The 20,167-nt window shown below is 69.0% G+C and overlaps 1 protein-coding gene across 1 annotated transcript in view; it reads left to right on the forward strand.

The window, feature by feature from the left end:
- Nucleotides 1-5,714: 5,714 nt before the first annotated feature.
- The window catches only part of MUC6 (mucin 6, oligomeric mucus/gel-forming), a 25,068-nt gene continuing 10,615 nt past the window's right edge, over nucleotides 5,715-20,167 (forward strand). The window contains exons 1-29 of the mRNA XM_012651933.1: nucleotides 5,715-5,772; nucleotides 8,265-8,327; nucleotides 8,835-9,075; nucleotides 9,148-9,274; nucleotides 9,570-9,660; nucleotides 9,744-9,853; nucleotides 10,010-10,205; nucleotides 10,369-10,491; nucleotides 10,922-11,042; nucleotides 11,146-11,284; nucleotides 11,360-11,464; nucleotides 11,533-11,605; nucleotides 11,685-11,822; nucleotides 12,055-12,216; nucleotides 12,308-12,402; nucleotides 12,556-12,688; nucleotides 12,830-13,076; nucleotides 13,147-13,199; nucleotides 13,296-13,405; nucleotides 13,743-13,894; nucleotides 14,556-14,697; nucleotides 14,775-14,885; nucleotides 15,264-15,449; nucleotides 15,562-15,801; nucleotides 16,402-16,558; nucleotides 16,769-16,915; nucleotides 18,266-18,328; nucleotides 18,786-18,855; nucleotides 19,251-19,454. Coding sequence (XP_012507387.1) covers nucleotides 5,715-5,772; nucleotides 8,265-8,327; nucleotides 8,835-9,075; nucleotides 9,148-9,274; nucleotides 9,570-9,660; nucleotides 9,744-9,853; nucleotides 10,010-10,205; nucleotides 10,369-10,491; nucleotides 10,922-11,042; nucleotides 11,146-11,284; nucleotides 11,360-11,464; nucleotides 11,533-11,605; nucleotides 11,685-11,822; nucleotides 12,055-12,216; nucleotides 12,308-12,402; nucleotides 12,556-12,688; nucleotides 12,830-13,076; nucleotides 13,147-13,199; nucleotides 13,296-13,405; nucleotides 13,743-13,894; nucleotides 14,556-14,697; nucleotides 14,775-14,885; nucleotides 15,264-15,449; nucleotides 15,562-15,801; nucleotides 16,402-16,558; nucleotides 16,769-16,915; nucleotides 18,266-18,328; nucleotides 18,786-18,855; nucleotides 19,251-19,454 — 3,857 coding nt within the window. The remainder of the gene's footprint in view (nucleotides 5,773-8,264; nucleotides 8,328-8,834; nucleotides 9,076-9,147; nucleotides 9,275-9,569; nucleotides 9,661-9,743; nucleotides 9,854-10,009; nucleotides 10,206-10,368; nucleotides 10,492-10,921; nucleotides 11,043-11,145; nucleotides 11,285-11,359; nucleotides 11,465-11,532; nucleotides 11,606-11,684; nucleotides 11,823-12,054; nucleotides 12,217-12,307; nucleotides 12,403-12,555; nucleotides 12,689-12,829; nucleotides 13,077-13,146; nucleotides 13,200-13,295; nucleotides 13,406-13,742; nucleotides 13,895-14,555; nucleotides 14,698-14,774; nucleotides 14,886-15,263; nucleotides 15,450-15,561; nucleotides 15,802-16,401; nucleotides 16,559-16,768; nucleotides 16,916-18,265; nucleotides 18,329-18,785; nucleotides 18,856-19,250; nucleotides 19,455-20,167) is intronic.

Raw genomic sequence — 20,167 nt, forward strand, 5'->3', positions numbered from 1 at the left:
GGTCTCGTGGACGGTTAGACGGACGCCAGCCACAGGATCCGGCCACCCCACTCCCAGAGAAATGGCGGTTTGTGCCGAGGCGAGGCTTGTGCCCACGCGTCCCCGACAGCTTCATTTGCGATCGCCCCAGGCAGGACTGGCGAGTGAACAGAGCGCGGCGTTTGGCCCCCAATGCGCGGCCAGCAGCTGTTACAAATGAGGCTTCTAGGAACGCATGCGCCCCCATGTCCACCTCAGGCACCCGTCCTAGTCAGGTAGGTGCTGTCCTCAGCCCCCTCACTAGTGCTCCAGTCTTGGGGGGGACTTAGGGTTAGAGGAACATCTGTGCCCACCCCGGGGGGCAGCCCCCCACCAGGCCCACGGGGGCCACTTCAGCCGAGGGGCAGCTGCTGAGACCGTGGGCATCGGCCGCTCTCCGCCCTGACGCCGGCGGGAGGGGTCCCCAGGGCCTGGCTGTGGGGGTGACTTCCATGCAGCCTGGGCTTCTGCCGGTCCTGGGGCCCCCGCAGCTGCCTCTGGACGGACGGCCCAGCAGCCTTGAGCGCTCCCTGGCACTGCAGGCCGTGTGCGCAGAGCCCCCGGGCTGCCACCACGGCACTCGGCCTCCAGACAGCAGGTCTGGCCCACGGCCCCTGGTGTGAGTGGCCGGGGAGATCCACCTGTCCCCTGGCAGCCACACAGAACTGGCCGCTGTGGGCCTGGGGGCTCCCGCACTCTCTGCAGGCCCCGCCCAGCCAAAGCCAGTGTCCCCGGATCCTCCAGACACAGCCCCGTCCCATCGCCTGGGACGGGCCCTGCACGTGATTCCCGAGAGAGACTCCAGTCCGGCGGCAGCACCTGGGGCTTTTCTGGGGAAAAGCCAAACTCTCCATGGGGGCTGTGGCCCCAAAGCCGTCAAGCGTGCCCCCACCCACTAGTAGAGCCAGCGAACTGTTCCCTCTGCGAGGCAGCCCGCCCAGGCTGGCGCCAACCCCCACCCAGGACACCTCCATCCACCCCCAGGGTTCTGGCCCTCAGGGGCCCTGCGGGCTCCCCGACGACCCCACGTCCTCCCCCGTGACGGCGAGGAGGATTCTCGGGCGAGCAGGTCTTGTGCGCCCAGCCCCCCATGGCCAGCCCCCCCGCCCCCGACCGCCAGCTCCCAGGGTCCTGCCCTCCACGAAGCCCCCGACCAGCCCTGGGGACGCAACGCCAGCTCCCGCCCCGCTGCTCGCCTGGAGGCAAGAGGCGCCCAGATAACCCCGGCCAGCTGGCTCCTGCTGCCCGCGGGGGGCAGCCCAGGGGGCCCAAACCCCTCGGCCCCAACAACCTTATCTGTTTGCTTTTCACTCCACATCCGCTGGCAATCAGCTCCAGGGCCCCGGGCAGGGCCGCCGGCCGGACCCAGCCGGAGCTGGACGCTCTCAGGCCGTCACGGCCCCCGGCCGCGCCCTGCGGCTCCTCGGCTGGGGCCAGCCTTGGATTCGGGCCGAGAAGCTGGACGTCCCCCCAGGATACGGAGGTGGAGCCGGGTCTGCCCCCCGGGCTGGCGGGGGCAGAGCCGCCTGCACCCGGGCTCTGTCTGGAGAGCCTGCGCGGGGTGGGGAGGTTCCCGGGGGGGTGGGAAAAGGCGTGTGAGGAGGGAGCGTCCAGGCTGCTGGTCTGGAGCGACTGCTCAGCCCGCCATGGGGCTCAGAGGGGCCGGGGGTAGGGTGGGGGCAGCCCTGGGGGGCCCTGCCCTAGCTAAGCTCCCACCTGCTGGGGAGTGGCTGGGCCAGGCCCCTCCTGTGGGGCTTCTGGGTAGGGGTGGGCGTCCAGCCCAGCCCGCCCCGGCTCTGGCCGCCCAGCCCAGGCTGAAACGCACCTGCTTCCCGGGCCCCCAGCGGGGCACGGTGGACACAAGGGACCGCAGGCCCCTGGCCAGGAGACGGTGGGCAGCACCTGGCCTGTTCCAGAACAGGGTTCCACCCAGTCAGGCCCACGCCGGGGGCTCTTCGCCTTCCCCTGGGCTGGGGGCCGGCCCCGCACCCGGACACCCGGGCCCTCTCCCGGCCGCAGCTGTGACGTTCCGTCCAGTCTCAGCCACACAACGGGGCTGTGGGCAGCACTCAGCACAGGGGTCGGGGGCCGAGTCCGGGGAGAGGGCAGGGCTCCAGCGATCAGGGGAGGGGCAGTGCCACCCCCAAACCCCGGCCCAGGGGCCAAGGGGCCAAGGCTGAAAGTGCAGACGGGTGGGGTCCCCAGGGAGCCCCCGGCCCTCTGAGCTCTGCTGGGCGGGGGCCGAGGAGGCCTCACTGAGGAGGGGCCGGGCCCAGTGAGCCGGGATCCCCAGCCGCCGCACCCCCAGGTCCATCTCCCCGTCCGGGCCCCTCGCCTGGGACGCGCACTTGCTGGCTGCGTTGCTGCTTTCGCAGGACAGCCCCAGAGCACGGCGCGGGGGCTGCGAAGGCCAGCCGAGAAGCAGGGGCTGGCGGGGAGGGGACAGAGGCCGCAGGGCCAGGGCCTCCCGGGCGTGGAGGGAGGAACATGGCCCAAGGGAGGGGGCTACAGGCCCCTGTGGAAGGGCGACCAGGAGTGACAGATTGGCAGTAGCTCCCCAGGGCCCCGGGCTGTGTGGGCCGCACGCGGCAGGGCGTCGCCTGCGACACTCGGGCCGCAGAGAGCAGCGCTCAGGCTGGCGCCACTGCCGCCACACGGGGCCTTGAAGAGGGCAGGCACCCCTCACCCCAGGCCTGGCGCCCTTCCTGCCGCGTCCCCCAGTGTGGATTTCACTCCGGCCACTCCATGCCGAGGGTCTTGTGGTCTCTGCTGTGTCCCCGAGCAGGGGGTTCCCGGCCCTGGCAAAGGGACGGCATAGGCCGCCCCCCAGCCCCTCTGTGGGAAGCCACGAAACACCCCCTCGGCCCTGCGTCCTCGCGCCGGCTGGGCCTGCCCCGCGATGCGAGATGGCCGCTGTCCAGGCCCGGCGAGTTCCCGTGCCCGGTGTCGAAATCGTCCCAAACACCCCCACAGCCAGTTTCAGTCCTTTGATCTGATACCATCGGCTGCCAAGCCTCAGGGGGTGAAGCCTCACCTGTTCTCCCCCAAGGGACGTCACCTGTGGCCAAGGCGGGGCCCAGGAGGCAGGGACAGGGAGGAGGCCGGCCGAGGGCCACCCACGGGTCCACTCGGGCACCTCCGTGAGCGGCGAGTCCCAGCGAACCAGGGGTTTGGGGCTTCCTGCCATGATGGGAGCCAGGCCTCGAGTCTGTTCCGGAACCTTCTGGAGGCACCTGCCGGGGGTGAATGCCAACGTCCCCTCCAGGCCCCCAACCCCAAGCCAAAGTCTGCTCGTGGGTGTCCAGGGAGCCAGGCCTAAGGGACAGTACCCACCCTCACGGTTGGCCGGGAAGCTGGGGTCCGAGCCGCCAGGGCTCACTCTGGAGCCCAACTCACGGCCAGGCCTGGGCCCCGGGTGACCACGGTCCAGGGCCGGCCTCAGAGACGGACGTGGCGGGCAGGGTCTGAGCTGGGTGACACTGGACAACGGCCACTAGCCGGCCCTCGGATCCTGCTTTCCCGGGCCAGCCGGCGGGACGCGGCTCTTATCTCCGCGGTGGCTCCGGGAACAGCGGCCTCACGCGCTTATCTCCCGTTTGCACGGCACGTTCAGGGCTCCTGGGTCAGGGGACAAAACGCCATTCTCCAGCGCCTTCCCGCCAAGCAAGCGCAGCGGAGGTGGGGCGGGCGCAGCCCTGGCAGCCCGAGCCGGGGGCGACAGGTCCTGGAATGCAGCTTTTCACAGGAAGTGCAAACCGGATCTCACACACACACACACACACACACACACACACACACACGTGAGCCCACGACGGACGTGCGCACACGCGTGCTCACACAACGGGCGTCTGTACCGCAGGCCAGGGGGGCATCCAGTCCTCACCAGGACCACACCTGCACCCCTCAAGCTGCAGGGGTCCCCCAACTCTAGGGTGACGCTGGGCACCACAGCCACAGCTGTTCTTGGGGGGTCTCCACCACTCCCAGCCGGGAAGTTGAAGCCTGGGGCCCAGACCCCAAAGCCTGCGGGCCGGCCCACCCCCGCCCTGCACCCGCACTCACAGGACCCCTCGCGAGGACCCGAGCTCTCCGAGTGCAGGAAGGGCCCTGCTGCCCCGGCAAAGCCCAGACACTCAGACGAGCCCGGCTGCCGGCCCCGGCGTGACTGGGCAAGGGACCTCACTCCGACGCCTCGGTTTCTCCCCCAAACAGCAGGGCCCGCTGAGAGCGCTGAGAAGAAACGCTGCGCGCAGAAGCGGCTCAAGCGCCCAGGGGGCCACCTGCCCCGCCGGCCCGCAGGCTCCCAGACGGCAGCACACCTGGAGAATTTTCTACCAAAACGACTTAAAGTCTCTTCATTTAAAATAATTTCCTATTAGAACTAAAGTTTATTGAAGGCAAAACACATGACACCAACTGCATTTGTCACACGTGCCTGCGGGGTTCTCTCCTGGGGTGGGGGGCAGCCCTTGCGTGCAGGCCGGCAGGGCTTGTTGCGCCTGGGGGACACCGGGGGCTTGGGTCCGAGCTCCGGCAGGAGGGCCAGACGCCAAACCTGTGGTGGGGGCAGCCCAGAGCCGGCCCAGGGCTCCTGCAGGGGACCCGCCGCCCTGACTCCCAAGGGCTGTGCCAGAGCCCCGGGGAGAGGGGGGCTCCCGTGCCCAGGCCTCCACGCCCCCGCTGAGAGAGGGTCCCACGTAGGACTCCAGCTGCCCGCACCCCCACCCCCGCCCCTGGGCCCTCGAGGCGCTGGCAGGACCCCACCAGTTGAGGCCACCTGCCTGCTGAGGCTGCCTGCAGGGGCTCCATCCTCCAGCCAGCTGTGGGCCGCCACCCTGCTCCTCTGCCTGGAGGGGGGACAAGAACGGAGGCACCCACGTCCCTCTAGAGATGCTCGAGGAGGCAGGCGGCCGACGGGGCCACGCAGAGCCGTGGGGTGGAAAGCAGCCCCTGGGGGCGTCCTCCCAGCCCCGCCTCTCCCAGGCGGCCAGGCTGAGGAGGAGTCTTCAGGAAGGAGCTGGCCAGCGGGGACCTGGGTCCACAGAGACACGGCACATTCCCAGGCAGCGTCTCAGGCCTGCAGGGAGCTGCAGCCGTCCTGGGACCCGCGTGCACCTGTTGCCCCCGCCCCTCTGCCGGGGTCCCTTCTGGGTGGTCCCTCCTCCCTGGCAGAGAACTCGGGGTGAAGAGGGTGGGGCCAGCACTCTGTGCACTTCGGGGGCCCTGGAACCCAGGAGCTGTCCCCGCACCTTAGCGCCACAGCCCCAGCCTGCCCGGGACAGGCCCGTCGTGGCAGCCAAGGCGTGCGGCCGACCCGCGGTGGGGGGGCCGGCAGGACAGACCAGACTCGGGAGGTGTTGGCAGGACCCTCGCGGGCGTGTCGGCCCCCCAGGAACAGGCGATAATGGGGGCCGCAGCCGCTGCAGAACTTTCCACAGAAGTCTACGTCCTGATAACGCACAGCCCGAGATCCTGTTTGGCTGCCGCTGCGCCCGCCGGCGGCGGTGATTACAGGGCTGGCGCGTGGGGCGCGGGCGGGCGCGGCAGGGGCAGGGCCTGCCGCCCCTATTTAAGGGGTGTGGGGCCGGCCGCCCTAGCTGCACCGGTGGCTGTGGCAAAACCGCCCGGGCCCAGCAGCGGCAGGGGCCGTGTCCCGCCGTGTCCGTGGCGCCTGCCTTCTCCACGCGGGTGGCGCCATGCTTGCACCTGGGCTGCTGCTGCTTCTGTGCTGCGGGGGGGCCCTGCTCGGCGCTGGTGAGTGGGGCCCGTCAGGCCACACCCCAGGGCGCCCGGACCGCCCGGCGCCCTCCGAGGGCCCCTCCGCGTGGGAACGTCCCCAGGCCTTCTCGCCTGGCCGCCTCGGCCGGCCCACGTGGGCACCGATGCATGGGCAGCGGGAGGCAAGCGCCAGGCCCGGGAGGCCCGTCCTCGGGTCCGTGACCAGCTCACACAGCCAAGGCCCGGGTCTCCGTCCGGGACTGGGAGGGCCCAGCGCCCCTGCTGGCTGCCGCCCGCCCGCCCAGGCACTGGCCTCCCCGACCCCGGAGGAGCCAGCCCCAAGGGGTCCCCCGGCTGTGGCCATGGCTGCTGCGTGTCCAGGCCTCCGTGCTCCCTGCGCCTCACTCTTACCCTGAGTCCGGGCCCCCACCCCTCTTCAGCAGCCAGGAGCCCCCAGTGAGCCCATCCCTGCGTGGGCGCCCCCTGCCTCCCACACCTGGCATGAGTGGCAGGGGGAAGGGCGGGGGGAAGGGCGGGGTCCCCAGGCAGGCAAGGCAGAGCCAGAGCCGGAGTTCGGGGCCTGGGGCCGCGGTTGGCGGCAGGAGCCTCTAGCAGGGCTTCCCAGAGCAGGGCAGGCGGGGGTGGGCGGGGCCGCCCAGCGGGCAGCAGGAACAGTGAGTGCACCAGGCCCGTGGCTGAGAGTGGCTGGGGCGTGGACAAGCCCACCCCGGAGGCCTGTGGGCCGGGCCAAGGGTCAGTCAATAGCAAGCACGGCCAGTCCTGGGCAGGAGGGGCAACAGCGTGATCAGCCTCCTGCTTTGGGGGTCCTTGTCCAGACACAGCCGGAGGCAGCCGGACACGTGAGTCTGTCCCTGGAGGATGAGGAGGGACTCGGGGGACAGGGGGCCCCACTGGGGCACTGTGGAGTGGCAACTGCTCCTGGGGGACAGTGGAGCCGGACACGAATGCCTAGATCAGGGACGCAACACGGCCTGCGGTGTGCACAACACCCCGTCCGAAAGGGGGGGAAACTGAGTCAGAGAGCGTCTGCCCTGAGGGAGACTGGCCAGAGCCCAGACATGGCACACTGACCCAGGAGCCACGAGGCCCCACTGAGAGCTCTGCACGCTGGGCACTCCCCCACGGACCAGCCCCGCGAGGAAAGGCCCGCGGCTGGGGGCCGCGCAACCTGCTGGGACCCTGAGGAGGGGGATGGGTATAAGCCGGGTGCAGCTGAGCAGAAAGTGATCTCAAGGTCAAAGGGGACCACAGCCAAATATGTCCTCACGTGGCCATGGCCACCAGGCTTCGTAATCCCAGTCACTCGAACACCACGAGCTCCTGCCCCGTGCCAGAGAGGACTCGCCCAGGTGGACGAGGGGCTGAGAGCTGGGCTACGTCCCTCGCCCGCAGCAGCACAACCCCTCAGCCAACAGGCCCTCGGCCAGTGGGATGTGGGCAGGAATGAGCCCCTCTGCGTGTGTCTTGAGGGGCTCACCACGCAGAGCCAGCAAGAGGGGCAAGGCCCAAGAGGGGTCTGGAGAGACCACAGGACCTGGTCACCGGCCTCCCCCCGCCCCGTGCTCAGCACCGTGGCCCATGGGTGCTGCAGGGGGCGGTGGTCAGGGTGGGGAGATGGGAGAAGTGGGGTGAGGAGGAGGCACCACCCGGCAGTCACCGTGACCCAGGCCCCCCAGCACGTCCCTGGAACGGCCCCCGTGGTCCCGGGCTGACCACAAGGCTCTCTCGAGGTTGCCACGCAGGAAAGGAGCAGACAGTGGCCACAGGGAGCGGACCCAGCAGGGAGACTAGGGGCCCAGCTGGGGACAGAGGGCAGCCCAGACCTGTGGGCTCAGCCCTCGACCCTCCCGCACCTGCACCACCCAGCCCCCCACACCCGCATCTGGCCACGGGCTGAGTGTCCCGCATTTGGGGTTCTCTTTGTTGAACCCCAGGGGCCTGGCACGTCCAGAGAGGAGTGGGCGACCAGAGCCCGGCAAATGGGCAAGCAGGCCAGGGCGCAGGGAGCCGCCCTGCTCGAGGCCCAGCACCGGCCACACTCCAGCCTCTGCCTCCCCGGGCCCCTCAGCTGGGCCCCCTCCCGCCTGCCTGGGCTGTGGCCGGAGAGCCCCCCTGCCCCTCCCCTGGCCCTGCCCAAAGGCCCCCCCGTCCTCCTCGGCGCAGCCCCACCCTGTGCGAGGCAGCCTGCCCACCACCACTTTGCCTTCCTGGCGTGGGCCCTGGGAGCGGGTCCTTCCCTGTGTGCCTCCAGCACCTGTCTGGATGACGGGCACAGGACTGTGCTTGAATGAATGAGGACCTGAATGAGAACATAGACGCCAGAGCTCTGAAAAATGACACAAGAGGCTGACCGCTTTGCCCACCGCTAACACCCTGAGCCCTGGCTCAGAGCTTGGCGTCATGAGGGCCTTGCACACTTCCCCCGGGCCGAGCGCGGTGTTCCCCAGGCAGGGCTCCGAGGGCGGGTGGAGCCGCCAAAGACAACTGACCACATCCCGCCCACACAGGTCTGGATGATGCCTCCTCCGCCAGCCCGGGCCCCTGGAGGCTGGAGGACTCTCCACAGATAGGTGAGGGCCATCACCAGCCACCTGCCCTGAGTACCCGGGTCCAGCGCGCACGAGGGAGGGGTGCAGGTCCCAGGCACGCACATGCACGCACACACACACGCACATGCATGTGCACAACTGCCTTGGTGCCTGGGCATCCATGCGCTGCGGTTTCCACCACAGGGGTCCCACTAGGGAAGAGCCATAGCCCGGCTGGGCACCAAGGGCCGCTGCGCAGGGAGACGAGTGACCTCCGGCCTGGCCCAGCCCTGCAAGAGGGTCGCAGGACCCCCGCTGGGGTGGGGGAGGCTGGGCCAGAGCGTCACGTCCTACAGCCCTGGGGCCGGTGATGCCACAGGCCTCGACGGGGAGGTGGCCCGCGCTGCCCTAGCGCCAGGTGGGAGGCAGACCCCAGCCCAGCACCAGGAGGGCGTGGGGGCTGGGCCTCTCCCATCACGCGCTCCCGGGTCCCGGCCCGCCTGCCGGCCAGCAGGGACACAAGCCCCAAGTCTGCGCTGCTCTCCACAGACCCGGACAGGGGCTGGTGCTCCACGTGGGGCGCCAGCCACTTCTCCACCTTCGACCACCACGTGTACGACTTCTCGGGGACGTGCAACTACGTCTTCGCGGCCACCTGCAAGGACGCCTCCCCCACCTTCAGCGTCCAGCTGCGGCGAGGGCCGGACGGGAACGTCTCCCGGATCATCGTGGAGCTGGGGGCCTCTGTGGTCACCGTGAGCGAGGCGGCCATCTCAGTCAAGGACGTCGGGTAGGCTGGCGGGCGTGGGCAGCGGGGGCCGCGGGGGGCCGCGGGGCTGCCACTCACCGCCCTCACCCGCAGAGCCGTCAGCCTGCCCCACACCAGCAACGGGCTGCAGATCGCGCCCTTCGGCCAGAGCGTGCGACTGGTGGCCAAGCAGCTGGAGCTAGAGCTGGAGGTCGTGTGGGGCCCCGACGCCCACCTCATGGTGAGGACGGCCCCAAACAGGGGCGGGCAGGCTGCAGAGGGGCTGCCCTCCCTGGGGGTCCCCGCCCGCCCTTGGCCCTACCACGGCCTCACTGGCGGTACACCTGAGCTCAGTGCCGGGCCGGGCCTGCCCGGGCCCTGCCGGGGACTCGGTTTCTGCACCTGCAGATGCACCAAGCAACGCAGGTTGCCAAGGAGGGTGGTGGGCGGCGGGCGCTCCGGGCCCTGCAGCCGGAGCGAGCGGCCCCGGTGGGCACGGGGAGCCCGCCGGACTCCCAGCAGCGTGCTCTGCGCAGGTCCTGGTGGAAAGAAAGCACGGGGGCCAGCTGTGTGGGCTGTGCGGGGACTTCAATGGGAATGCCACCGACGAGTTCCTGAGCGAGGAGGGTAGGTGGGGCGGGCAGGCGGGGGGCGCGGGGCCCGCTGTGGCCAGGCCCCCAGTACCACCCAGCCCCGTCCTGTGTCCCCAGGCAAACTCCTGGAACCCCACGAGTACGCAGCCCTGCAGAGGATGGACGACCCGGGCGAGATCTGCACCTACGAGGCCGTCCCCAGGCCCCCCGTCCCGCAGGCGGAGCTCGTACGTGAGGTGGCCGGGCTGCCCGGGGGGCCACCGTGGGGCCGACTGAAGAGTCTGACAGGGTCTGAGGCCACCAGGGCCCCACGACCACAGACGCCCCCGCGAGTCACAGTGCGTGGCACCCTGACCCCGTGACCCTGACTGGTCCTCTGCCAGGCCGGGATCTGCAGCCAACTGCTGGCCCTGGTGTCCCCTGAGTGCGACGTGCCCAAGGAGCCGTTCGTGCGGACCTGCCAGGCGGACATGGCCGCGGCGGCCCAGAACGGCAGCTGCGCCACGCTGTCCGAGTACTCCCGCCGCTGCAGCATGGCTGGCCAGCCCGTCAGCCGCTGGCGGGGCCCCGGCCTCTGCTGTGAGTCTCGGGACGGGAGCGGGAGGGTGTCGAGAAGCTGGGGGCCCAGGCCTCCCCCCGAAGCAGTGCCCCACGTGCCCTCTTGTCCACGAGACAGGAGATCTGGTGCCTGCGGGTGGCAGATGGGCGGGGCCCCTCTCACTGGAGCCGCCTGTGCCCGCAGCCCTGGGCCCGTGCCCGGCCAACCAGGTGTACCAGGAGTGCGGTGCGGCCTGCGCCAGGACCTGCTCCAACCCGCAGCACCACTGCTCCGGCTTCTGTGCCTTTGGCTGCTTCTGCCCGGAAGGTGAGGCGGCCACCAGCACCCCCTCACCCCTACTGGCTCGCCCCGGACTCTGCTGCCGGGCCCCACCCAAACGCTCAGGCCTGCGGCTGTCCCAGGCCCGCGGCCAAGCACAAGACCCCACGGGAGAGTGAGGCGGTGCCCACGGGGGTCCCAGAGCGGCCAGAAAGAGGTGGGTTTTGAGCTGGGCCTGAGGGACAGTGAAGTGTCCATGACACCTGTGCGGGCTGCCACGCCCCGGACGGCAGCCGGGTCTGGGCTCTTGGCGCGCGGAGGTGAGCGCACAGGGAGCGTCGCGGCAGCTGCACGCACAAGCGGGAGCCGCAGTGAGTTCCGCCGCAGGCCCAAGCGGACGTCTCCCCAGAGCGAGGGGGCTGCCCAACAGCGCCCGGGAGGCCAGTCCCATGGAGCCCAGGAAGCCCCTCTCCCACAGGTACGGTCCTCAACGACCTCTCCCAAAACGACACCTGCGTGCCAGTCGCTCAGTGCCCCTGCCTGCTCAACGGGGCTCTCTACGCCCCCGGGGAGGTCACCACCACCGCCTGCCGAACCTGGTGAGTGGGGGGCCTCGGCCCTGCAGGCAGGAGCGCGGTGGCGGGAGGGGCGCTCCGGCCCTGGCAGCCCTGCCCACCCACAGGGTCACCCCCATCCCTGCAGCCGCTGCACCTCGGGCCGCTGGACATGCACGGAGCGGCCGTGCCCCGGCCACTGCTCGCTGGAAGGCGGCTCCTTCGTCACCACGTTCGACGCCAGGCCCTACCGCTTCCATGGCACCTGCACCTACATCCTCCTCCAGGTGGGCCGAGCTCCGAGGCCGGTGGGGAGCGGGCTCCCTCGCCCCTCGGTGCCTGAGCTGCCCCTCCCTCCCCAGAGCCCCCGGCTCCCCGACGAGGGCACCCTCCTGGCCGTGTACGACAAGTCCGGGTACTCGCACTCGGAGACCTCCCTGGTCGCTGTCATCTACCTGACTGGGCAGGTGAGGTTCCCGCCCGCAGGGCCCCGCCTCCGCCACCCCTGGCCCTGACCCAAGCCACCCTCTTCCAGGACAAGATCGTGATCTCTCAGGACGAGCTGATCACCAACAACGGAGACGCCAAGTGGCTGCCATACAAGACCCGTACGTCCCCAGCCGGCCCTCGGGGTGGGCGGCAGCGGGGTGAGGGGCAGGCGGCCTGCTGAGAGCCCTGTCCACGCAGGCAACATCACGGTCTTCAGGCAGACGTCCACCCACCTCCAGGTGGCCACCACCTTCGGGCTGGAGCTCGTGGTCCAGCTGCAGCCCATCTTCCAGGTGTACGTCACCGTCGGGCCCCAATTCAGAGGCCAGACCAGAGGTGAGCCCGGCCCCGCCCCTCAGCCCCAGGGTGGGCCTGGCTGCCTCGTCCCCACTGGGCCCGGCCACGACCAGGGCAGGAGAAAGGGCCCAGGAGAGGCTCGTGTGGCCCCGCCACGTCCAGGGAGCCCCCGGGGATAAGATACGGCGCGTGTGGCCCGAGAGAGGACAGGAGCTTCGGGGCGCTGGGGGCAGGCGGGGCTCGGGCCACCCTCACGGCCCGGCTGGCCCAGGGCTCTGCGGCAACTTCAATGGGGACACAACTGACGACTTCATGGCCAGCGTGGGCATCGCCGAGGGCACCGCCTCACTCTTCGTGGACTCCTGGAGGGCGGGGAACTGTCCGGCCGCGCTGGAGCGAGAGACTGACCCCTGCTCCATGAGCCAGCTCAACAGTGAGTGCCAGGCCCCGGCACGGGGTGGGGGCCCCGGGAGGGGTGCGGCTGGCGTGGGAAGGGACGCGACAGCCGGGACTCTCATCCCCAGAGGTGTGTGCGGAGACCCACTGCTCGGTGCTGCTGAGGAAGGGCACGGTGTTCGAGAGGTGCCACGCCGTGGTGAACCCCACGCCCTTCTACAAGGTGGGGCCTGAGGGGGTCCGGGGAGGGCTGCAGGGGAGCCGGGGAAGCCGACACGTCTCGGGCGCCCAGGCCCGGGCGGAAGGTTCGGGGCTCCCGTGCCCCCAGGGGAGGCGGCTGCCCCTCGGCCAGCCCACAGCCAGTGCTCTGCCACAGAGGTGCGTGTACCAGGCCTGCAACTACGAGGAGACCTTCCCCCACATCTGCGCCGCGCTCGGCAGCTACGCCCACGCGTGCTCCTCGCGGGGTGTCCTGCTCTGGGGCTGGAGGAGCAGCGTGGACAACTGCAGTGAGTGCCGGTGGGGCACAGGCAGGGTCACGGGGTCACCAGGGCAAGGGCCCCAAGCTCAGCGGCTGTCCCACTGTCTGATGGGCAGCGCAGCCCCTCCCTGGCCCCCCGCCAGTGGCCTGACACCCGGGTCCCCCACAGCTGTTCCTTGCTCCGGCAACCGCACATTCAGCTACGACAGCCGAGCCTGCGGCCACACCTGCCTATCCCTGTCGGACCGCGCGGCCGAGTGCCACCCAAGCGCAGTGCCTGTGGACGGCTGCAACTGCCCCGAGGGCACCTATCTGGACCACAGAGGCGAGTGTGTGCGCAGGGCCCAGTGCCCCTGCCTGGAGAGCGGCAAGCTGGTCCTGGCAGAGCAGTCCACCGTGGTCAACGGCGCCGTCTGGTGAGGAGCAGGCGAGGGGGTGGGCGGGGCCCTGCCGCGGGCCGGGGCTCACGCAACCTCTCTCTTGCAGCCTCTGCATCAACGGGCGGCTGAGCTGCCCTGGGCGGTCCCAGCTGTTCTCGGGTAGGTACAGCAGCGGCACAGGCCGGCAGACCTGGGACCACGGAGTGCCCGTGGCCTCCTCTGAGCCCTCCTGACTCGCAGCCCCTCTTCCCGCAGCTGCCTGCTCGGCCCCCAAGACGTTCGAGTCCTGCGGCCAGTCCTCAGAGAACGAGTTCGGAGCAGCGTGTGCCCCCACGTGCCAGATGCTGGCCACCGGTGTCGCCTGCGTAAGGGGGCGCGAGGAGCGGGGACACGCCCAGACCCTCGCCAGGCCACACAACCCTCTGGGAGCTACGGCCATGCGGTGCTATGGCGCCTGCTCTGGCCCTGGGCTGCGCCTGGTGGGGGCCGGGTCAGGAGCCGCCCCGTGGCCGGGCAGCTGGCGGCCGCATGTCATCCGCGGGGCTCCGTGAGGACGGGGTTGAGGGGAGGCTCTGGAGAGGGGGAGGCCCGGCTGCCACAGACCCGCAGGGCTGGGTTGGGGGAGGGCCTGGGGGAGACGCCGGGGGTCTCGGAAGGGCCCGGGACTGGGGGCAGTGGCAGCTGACGCCGCCCTCCCTGCAGGTGCCGACGAAGTGCGAGCCCGGCTGCGTCTGTGCCGAGGGGCTCTACGAGAACGCGGACGGGCAGTGTGTGCCCCCTGAGGAGTGCCCGTGCGAGTTCGCGGGGGTCTCCTACCCTGGGGGCGCTGAGCTCCACGCTGACTGCAGGACCTGGTGAGCCAGAGCCTCAGCCTGGAGCCCCTGAGCCAACTGTGGGGCCATCTGGGCAGGCGGGCACCTCAAAGCCTGGAAGTGGGGGTGCCCTGAGGTGGGCATGCCACGAGGCAGGGGTGCCCTGGAAGTGAGGGTGCTGAGGTGAGGTGCCCTGGGGCGCCCTGGAGGTGGGGGTGCCCTGAAGTGGGATGCCCTGGAAGTGGGGGTGCCGAAGTGGGGTGCCCTGGAGATGGGGATGCCCTGAAGGTGGGGTGCCCTGGAGATGGGGCCCTGGAGGTGGGGTGCCCTGGAAGTGGCACCCTGGAAGGGGGGGCCCTGGAGGTGGGGTCCCCTGGAAGTGGTGCCCTGGAAGGGGGGGCCCTGGAGGTGGGGTCCCCTGGAAGTGGTGCCCTGGAAGGGGGGGCCCTGGAGGTGGGGTGCCCTGGAAGTGGCGGCCCTGGAGGTGGGGTGCCCTGGAAGTGGCACCCTGGAAGGGGGGGCCCTGGAGGCCCTGGAAGTGGTGCCCTGGAAGGGGGGGCCCTGGAGGTGGGGTGCCCTGGAAGTGGGGGTGCCATGGAGCTGGGGGTGCCCTGGAGCAAGAGCCTGGCCTCCAGGAACCCCAGGGACAACACCCAGTGTGGAGGGAGGGCTGCGGGCCCCCAACACACCCACCGTCCCCCAGCACCTGCTCGAGGGGAAAGTGGACGTGCCAGGACAGCGCCCACTGCCCATCCACCTGTGCCCTCTACGGGGAGGGCCACGTGGTCACCTTCGATGGCCAGCGCTTTGTGTTCGACGGCAACTGCGAGTACATCCTGTCCACGGTAACCGTCGGGGGTGCGGGGAGCCAAGGACCAAGAGGGCAGCCCCAGGGCTCCTCCTCAGCACCCCCTCCCTGCAGGACGGCTGTGGCGCCAACGCCTCACAGCCCACCTTCAAGATCCTGACGGAGAACGTCATCTGCGGGAGGTCAGGGGTCACGTGCTCCCGGGCCATCAAGATCTTCCTGGGGGTGAGCGGGTGGGGCAGAGCCTGTCGGGCAGGAGGGGCGGTGGGGCCCCTGCCACGTGCTGGACCTGCACTCTCCCCCCGGCCCCTCTGCGCCACACGACAGAGCATGGGACAGGGACACAGCCACGCTCCCTGACTGGGTGCCCAGGACCTGTGGCTGCTGGACCCGCCCCAGGGTCTCCCGGCGGGGGGGCGGGCCCTGGGAAGCCCGAACTGACGCCCTCAGCCGTCTCCACACACACCAGAACCCTCTGCCTAGAGCCGGCTCTCAGCAGGTGGCCTGCACCTGTCCTGCATGGGCCTGGTCGGAGAGCTCAGCCTGTGGCCCAGGGGACTGGGGGTGACAGGCAGGCAGCCCTGTGACAGCCCCACTCCACAGGGCCTGTCCATCGTGCTGGCGGACAGCAACTACACGGTCACGGGGGACAACCCCCACGTGCACCTCCGCGTGCAGCCGGACGCCCTGCACCTCGTTCTGGACATCGGTGTACCGGGAAGATACAATCTGACGCTTGTCTGGAACAAGCACATGACCGTCTTCATTAAGCTCCACCGCGCCTCCCAGGTACCGCTGGAGACCCGCTGGCACCCCACCCGCCGCCCCAGGCTGGTCTCGGGTGGGGCAGATGCCCAGAGCCAGCCGGCTCCCTGCCTGATGCCGCCACCACCGCCCATAGGACGCCCTCTGTGGCTTGTGTGGCAACTACAACGGGAACATGAAAGACGACTTTGAGACGCGCAGCCAGTACGTGGCCTCCAGCGAGCTGGAGTTCGTGAACTCGTGGAAAGAGAGTCCCCTGTGCGGGGATGTGAGCTTCCTGGTGGAGCCCTGCAGCCTCAACGCCTTCCGCCGCTCCTGGGCCGAGCGCAAGTGCAGCCTCATCAACAGCCAGACCTTTGCGGCCTGCCACAGCAAGGTGGGCCCCGACGGCACGGGGACCACATCCGTGGGCCCCCTGTGTGGACGCCAGCAGGGCCAGGCCCTGTCCCAGCCCAAGTGGGGAGGCCAGACGAGGATCTCCCACTGCGGGGTCACAAACGGGCCAGGGACCAGGTGGTGGAGAGGTCAGACCCACTGCTGCAAAGCAGGACCCCCCGCCGTGGTCTGGCGCGAGCCGCCCTGCGCACTGTGGGGTGCATAGCTGCACCCGGCCCCGCCACGAGATGCTCTAGCAGCCACGGGTCCCCACGGAGGCTGCATCGCCAGGAGAGGACCCTGCACCAAAGCGAGTGGCTGGGGAGGAGGCACTGCAGGATGCGAGATCAGCGCACGTGGGGCGCGGCCCCAGCCCCAGGGTTGAGTGAGGACTGGGAGGAGGGAGAGGGTGCCCCAACCCGGAGCAGCTAGTGCAAAGGGGCCGCGTGGCCTGGGCCCACAGAGGCTATGCGCGTGAGCACAGGGTGTGCACGGGGGCCAGCAAGCAGCTGCGGCGAAGTTAGCAGGCCCCGGCCCCTCTGGGGCCTCGAGGCCGGAGCAGCAGCCTCGGCAGGGATTCCACATGCGCCCACTCCCACAGGTGTACCACATGCCCTACTATGAGGCCTGTGTGCGCGACACGTGCGCCTGCGACACGGGCGGGGACTGCGAGTGTCTGTGCGACGCTGTGGCCGCCTATGCCAAAGCCTGCCTGGACAAGGGCGTCTGCGTGGACTGGAGGACCCCCACCTTCTGCCGTGAGTGGCTGCTCCCGCCCCTCTCCCCGGTGGGCACTGTGTCCCTGCAGGGCTGCCTGGGGCCTGCACTCGGCCCGGGAGGGAGCCCTGCCAAGAGAACAAGCCGTCCACGTCCACATTCAGGTCCCTCTGCGCGTGGCCCAGTGGCCTCCACTGAGGCCTGGGTCACGGCCAGGGCCCCCCACTGATGCCAGGCGCCCTTCCTCCCAGCTATCTACTGCGACTACTACAACACGCACACGCAGGTGGGCAGCAGTGGCGAATACCAGTACACGCCAAAAGCCAACTGCACGTGGCACTACCAGCCCTGCCTCTGCCCCGGCCGGCCAGACAGCCTCTCGGTCACCAACATCGAAGGTACCAGGCGCAGGAGCACAAGGGGGCTCATCCATCCACACACACATTTGTTCATTTAACATTCATTCACACGCATTTATACACCCGCATATTCATTCAACACATACACATTCACACACACGCATTCACGCACTCACATGTGCGTTCCTCCGACACTCATACATGCGCATTGATGCACACATACGTGCATTCATCCAACACTCACACACACACATTCATGCACTCACACGTGCGTTCATCCAACACTCATACACGCGCATTCACGCACTCACGCGTGCGTTCATCCGACACTCATACACGCGCATTCACGCACTCACACGTGCGTTCATCCGACACTCATACAGACGCATTGATGCACACGTGCATTCATCTGACACTCATACACACGCATTCATGCACTCACGCGTGCGTTCATCCAACACTCATACACACGCATTCACGCACTCACATGCGTGTTCATCCGACACTCATACACACGCATTCACGCACTCAGCAGATGTGTCCTGAGCACCTGTGCTCCGGGCCTGGTTCCGGGTCGGGGACATGGCCTCACACAAAACAAACAGGGACAGAGGCTTGAAAAGACAATGCAGGAGGAGGAAGCAGCACCAGGCGTTGTGCAAGCCTGGAGGAAAACCAGGCAGCAGGCATGCGGAGAGCGAGGGGCTTCTGTGGCACGCCGGGCAGGCGGGGCAGCCTCGGCAGAGGCAGACGCTTGGGCAAGGGCTCACGGGGTGAGGCAGGAGGTGGGAGGTGTCCAGGCAGGAAGAGCCAGGCCAAGGCCCTGAGGCAGGAGTGGGCCTCATGCCCGGGAACTTCAGGAAGCTGGAGCCATGGTTGCAGACGCGCGGGGTGTGGGGAGGCGGGGGATGGAGGGATGGAGGGGACGGTTGGACAGTGGGACCCTCGTGAGGCCCACGGTGCGGCCCCGCTCTGAAGCAGGTGCCCTAGTTTACCAGGCGGGGTGGTGGTGAGGTGGGGGGGCCAGGACAGGCGCAGGGAGGCTGTGAGCTGGCCACACAATGGCCTGGGGAGGCCTTGGGAGAGGCCAGGAGGGCCAGCGTTGCAGCCAGCAGTGTTTGCAGAGGGTGGCGCGTGCGCCTGGGGTTGGGAGTGTGTCTGAGCCGGCCTGCAGAGGACACAGATGAGGGTGACGCAAATGAGGGTCCCGCATCAGGCCCAGGGCAGAGGAGCGGACAGACAAGGATGGGGACCGAGGCCAGAGCAGGGCTTGGCTGGGAAGGGAGGCCCGTGATGGCTGCTGTGGCCAAGGAGCCTGGCACAAGGTGTCATGGGCGAGACCGGGCCTGGGAGCTCCAGCAATCTGAGCCTGGCTGTTCCCCATCCCAGGCTGCTACAATTGCTCCCAGGACGAGTACTTCGACCACGAGGAAGGGGCGTGTCTGCCCTGTGGTAAGTCCGGTCAGCTGGCACTGCCAGGCCCTCCAAGGCAGCCTGGGCTGCATGCCCTCACGCAGGCAGAAGCACATCCGCCCCCAACAGACAGGCGCTCCGAGCCCCTGCATAAACCTCTGGATAGCCCGGGCACCCTCAGCAGCTGGGCTCCCCCGTTGGGTGCCGAGGCTCCCAGAGCCCATCACAGCAGAGACAGAGAAAACACAGCAGTGAACCCACACAGGGCCTCCCAACTCCCGCCTCAACTGCCCGCCCCCAGCCCCTACGCCCCAGGCCTGCCGGGCTGAATGGGGTGCACAGTGGGACCCTCCTCGAAGGGCAGGGGCTGGGCACCTATCTGCTGGTGGGCTCCACCCTCCAGCCCTGCCTGCGGTAAGCCTCTCCGGCTCAGGCCCCAGGGGTGGGAGGGCTGCGTGGTCAGCAGCCGGCTGACCGACCACTCTTCCTTTTGCAGCGCCGCCCACCACGCCGCAGCCGCCCACCGCGACGCAGCCGCCCACCACAGGTGACCGCATGCACACTAGGTGCCAGGGTGACGCAGGCTCCTTTTCTGCGCTCCTCCCTGCTCCACGGGACAGCCCAGGGCAGCCCAGACTCAATATCTGCTGGGTGGTGGTGGGGAGGGGTCAGGAGCCCTGTACTGTCCCCGGGTCTGACACATAAGTCAGAGGACAAGGACAGGCATGGCTCGGCACCAGCCGACGCCCAGCCTGGCCCACCATGGCCCACGGCCCTTGCTGGACCCGCCACCGAGCACGAAGCGGGGTCTCAACTAGAGAGGCCAGCCATGTAGAAGGCCCCCCCAGGAGCCTACGCTGCCCTCTGAGGGCCACAGGCCAGCCACCCCCTCGCCCACAGCCCCAGCCCATCCAGCCCAGGGGGCTGCGAGGCTTCAGGGCCCGGGGGTTGTCCTCTGCAGAATCTCCTACAACCACCATGGCTGTCACCACACACATCACACCAGCGCCAGCCAGCACAGCCAAAAGACCCACAGTGACTCAGGGCACAAACCATCCCACAGCATCCTCTCCAAGTCCAGCCACGCAGTCCACAGATCAGCCCACAGCCCAGACGACAGTGACACGAAAAACTGCGTCAATGTCAGAGACCAGCTCAAGTCCGGGTAAGTCATGGCCACAGGGTGTCAGGGCAGCCCAGGCACAGGGCCACCACGAGGCCTTGCCGAGAGCAGGAGCCAGAGTGGAGACCCTGTAACTTGCATACCACGCAGCAACACCAGCACAAGCGGAAGGAGAAGGCGCGCGCACAGACACACACACACACACATTCACACACGTGCGCACACGAGAACACGGGGCAGGGCAGTGCTGCATGCCACAGACAGAAGGGGTGGCCAACCACAGGCACCAGCGACAGGGGCACAGAGGAAAGCGGGCGCGGCACGGGCAGGAGGTTCTGGGAGACTGAGAAAAGACACTCAGGACCTAGAATGGCCAGAGCAGGTCCCAATAGGAAAGGACAAATGGTAGGAAGCTCAGAGCAACACAAGCCATGACAGTGACGGGAGACAGCCTAGGGACAAGAAGGGGAAATGAGAATGACAGTTATCCACCCGCACACAGACTCCACCTACCAGGCATCACGAGGCACAACGACCACCCGGACACCACAGATCACAGAAATGCACCCAACTCAAGCCAGCAACCCTCGCCTGACCACGACATACACCAGCCAGGAAACAGGCCACGCAGGAACACCGACGACCATGGAGTGGCCACCAACCGGGAAATCCTCAACGCACTCCGCAACCACGGCCCCAGTCTCCTCCACTCCACACTCCACGGGGCCTCCCACTGGAACCTCCTTCAAGACAAC

The sequence above is a fragment of the Propithecus coquereli genome, unplaced genomic scaffold (genome assembly GCF_000956105.1).
Source record: "Propithecus coquereli isolate 6110/MARCELLA unplaced genomic scaffold, Pcoq_1.0 Scaffold377, whole genome shotgun sequence".
NCBI classification, from domain to species: Eukaryota; Metazoa; Chordata; class Mammalia; order Primates; family Indriidae; genus Propithecus; species Propithecus coquereli.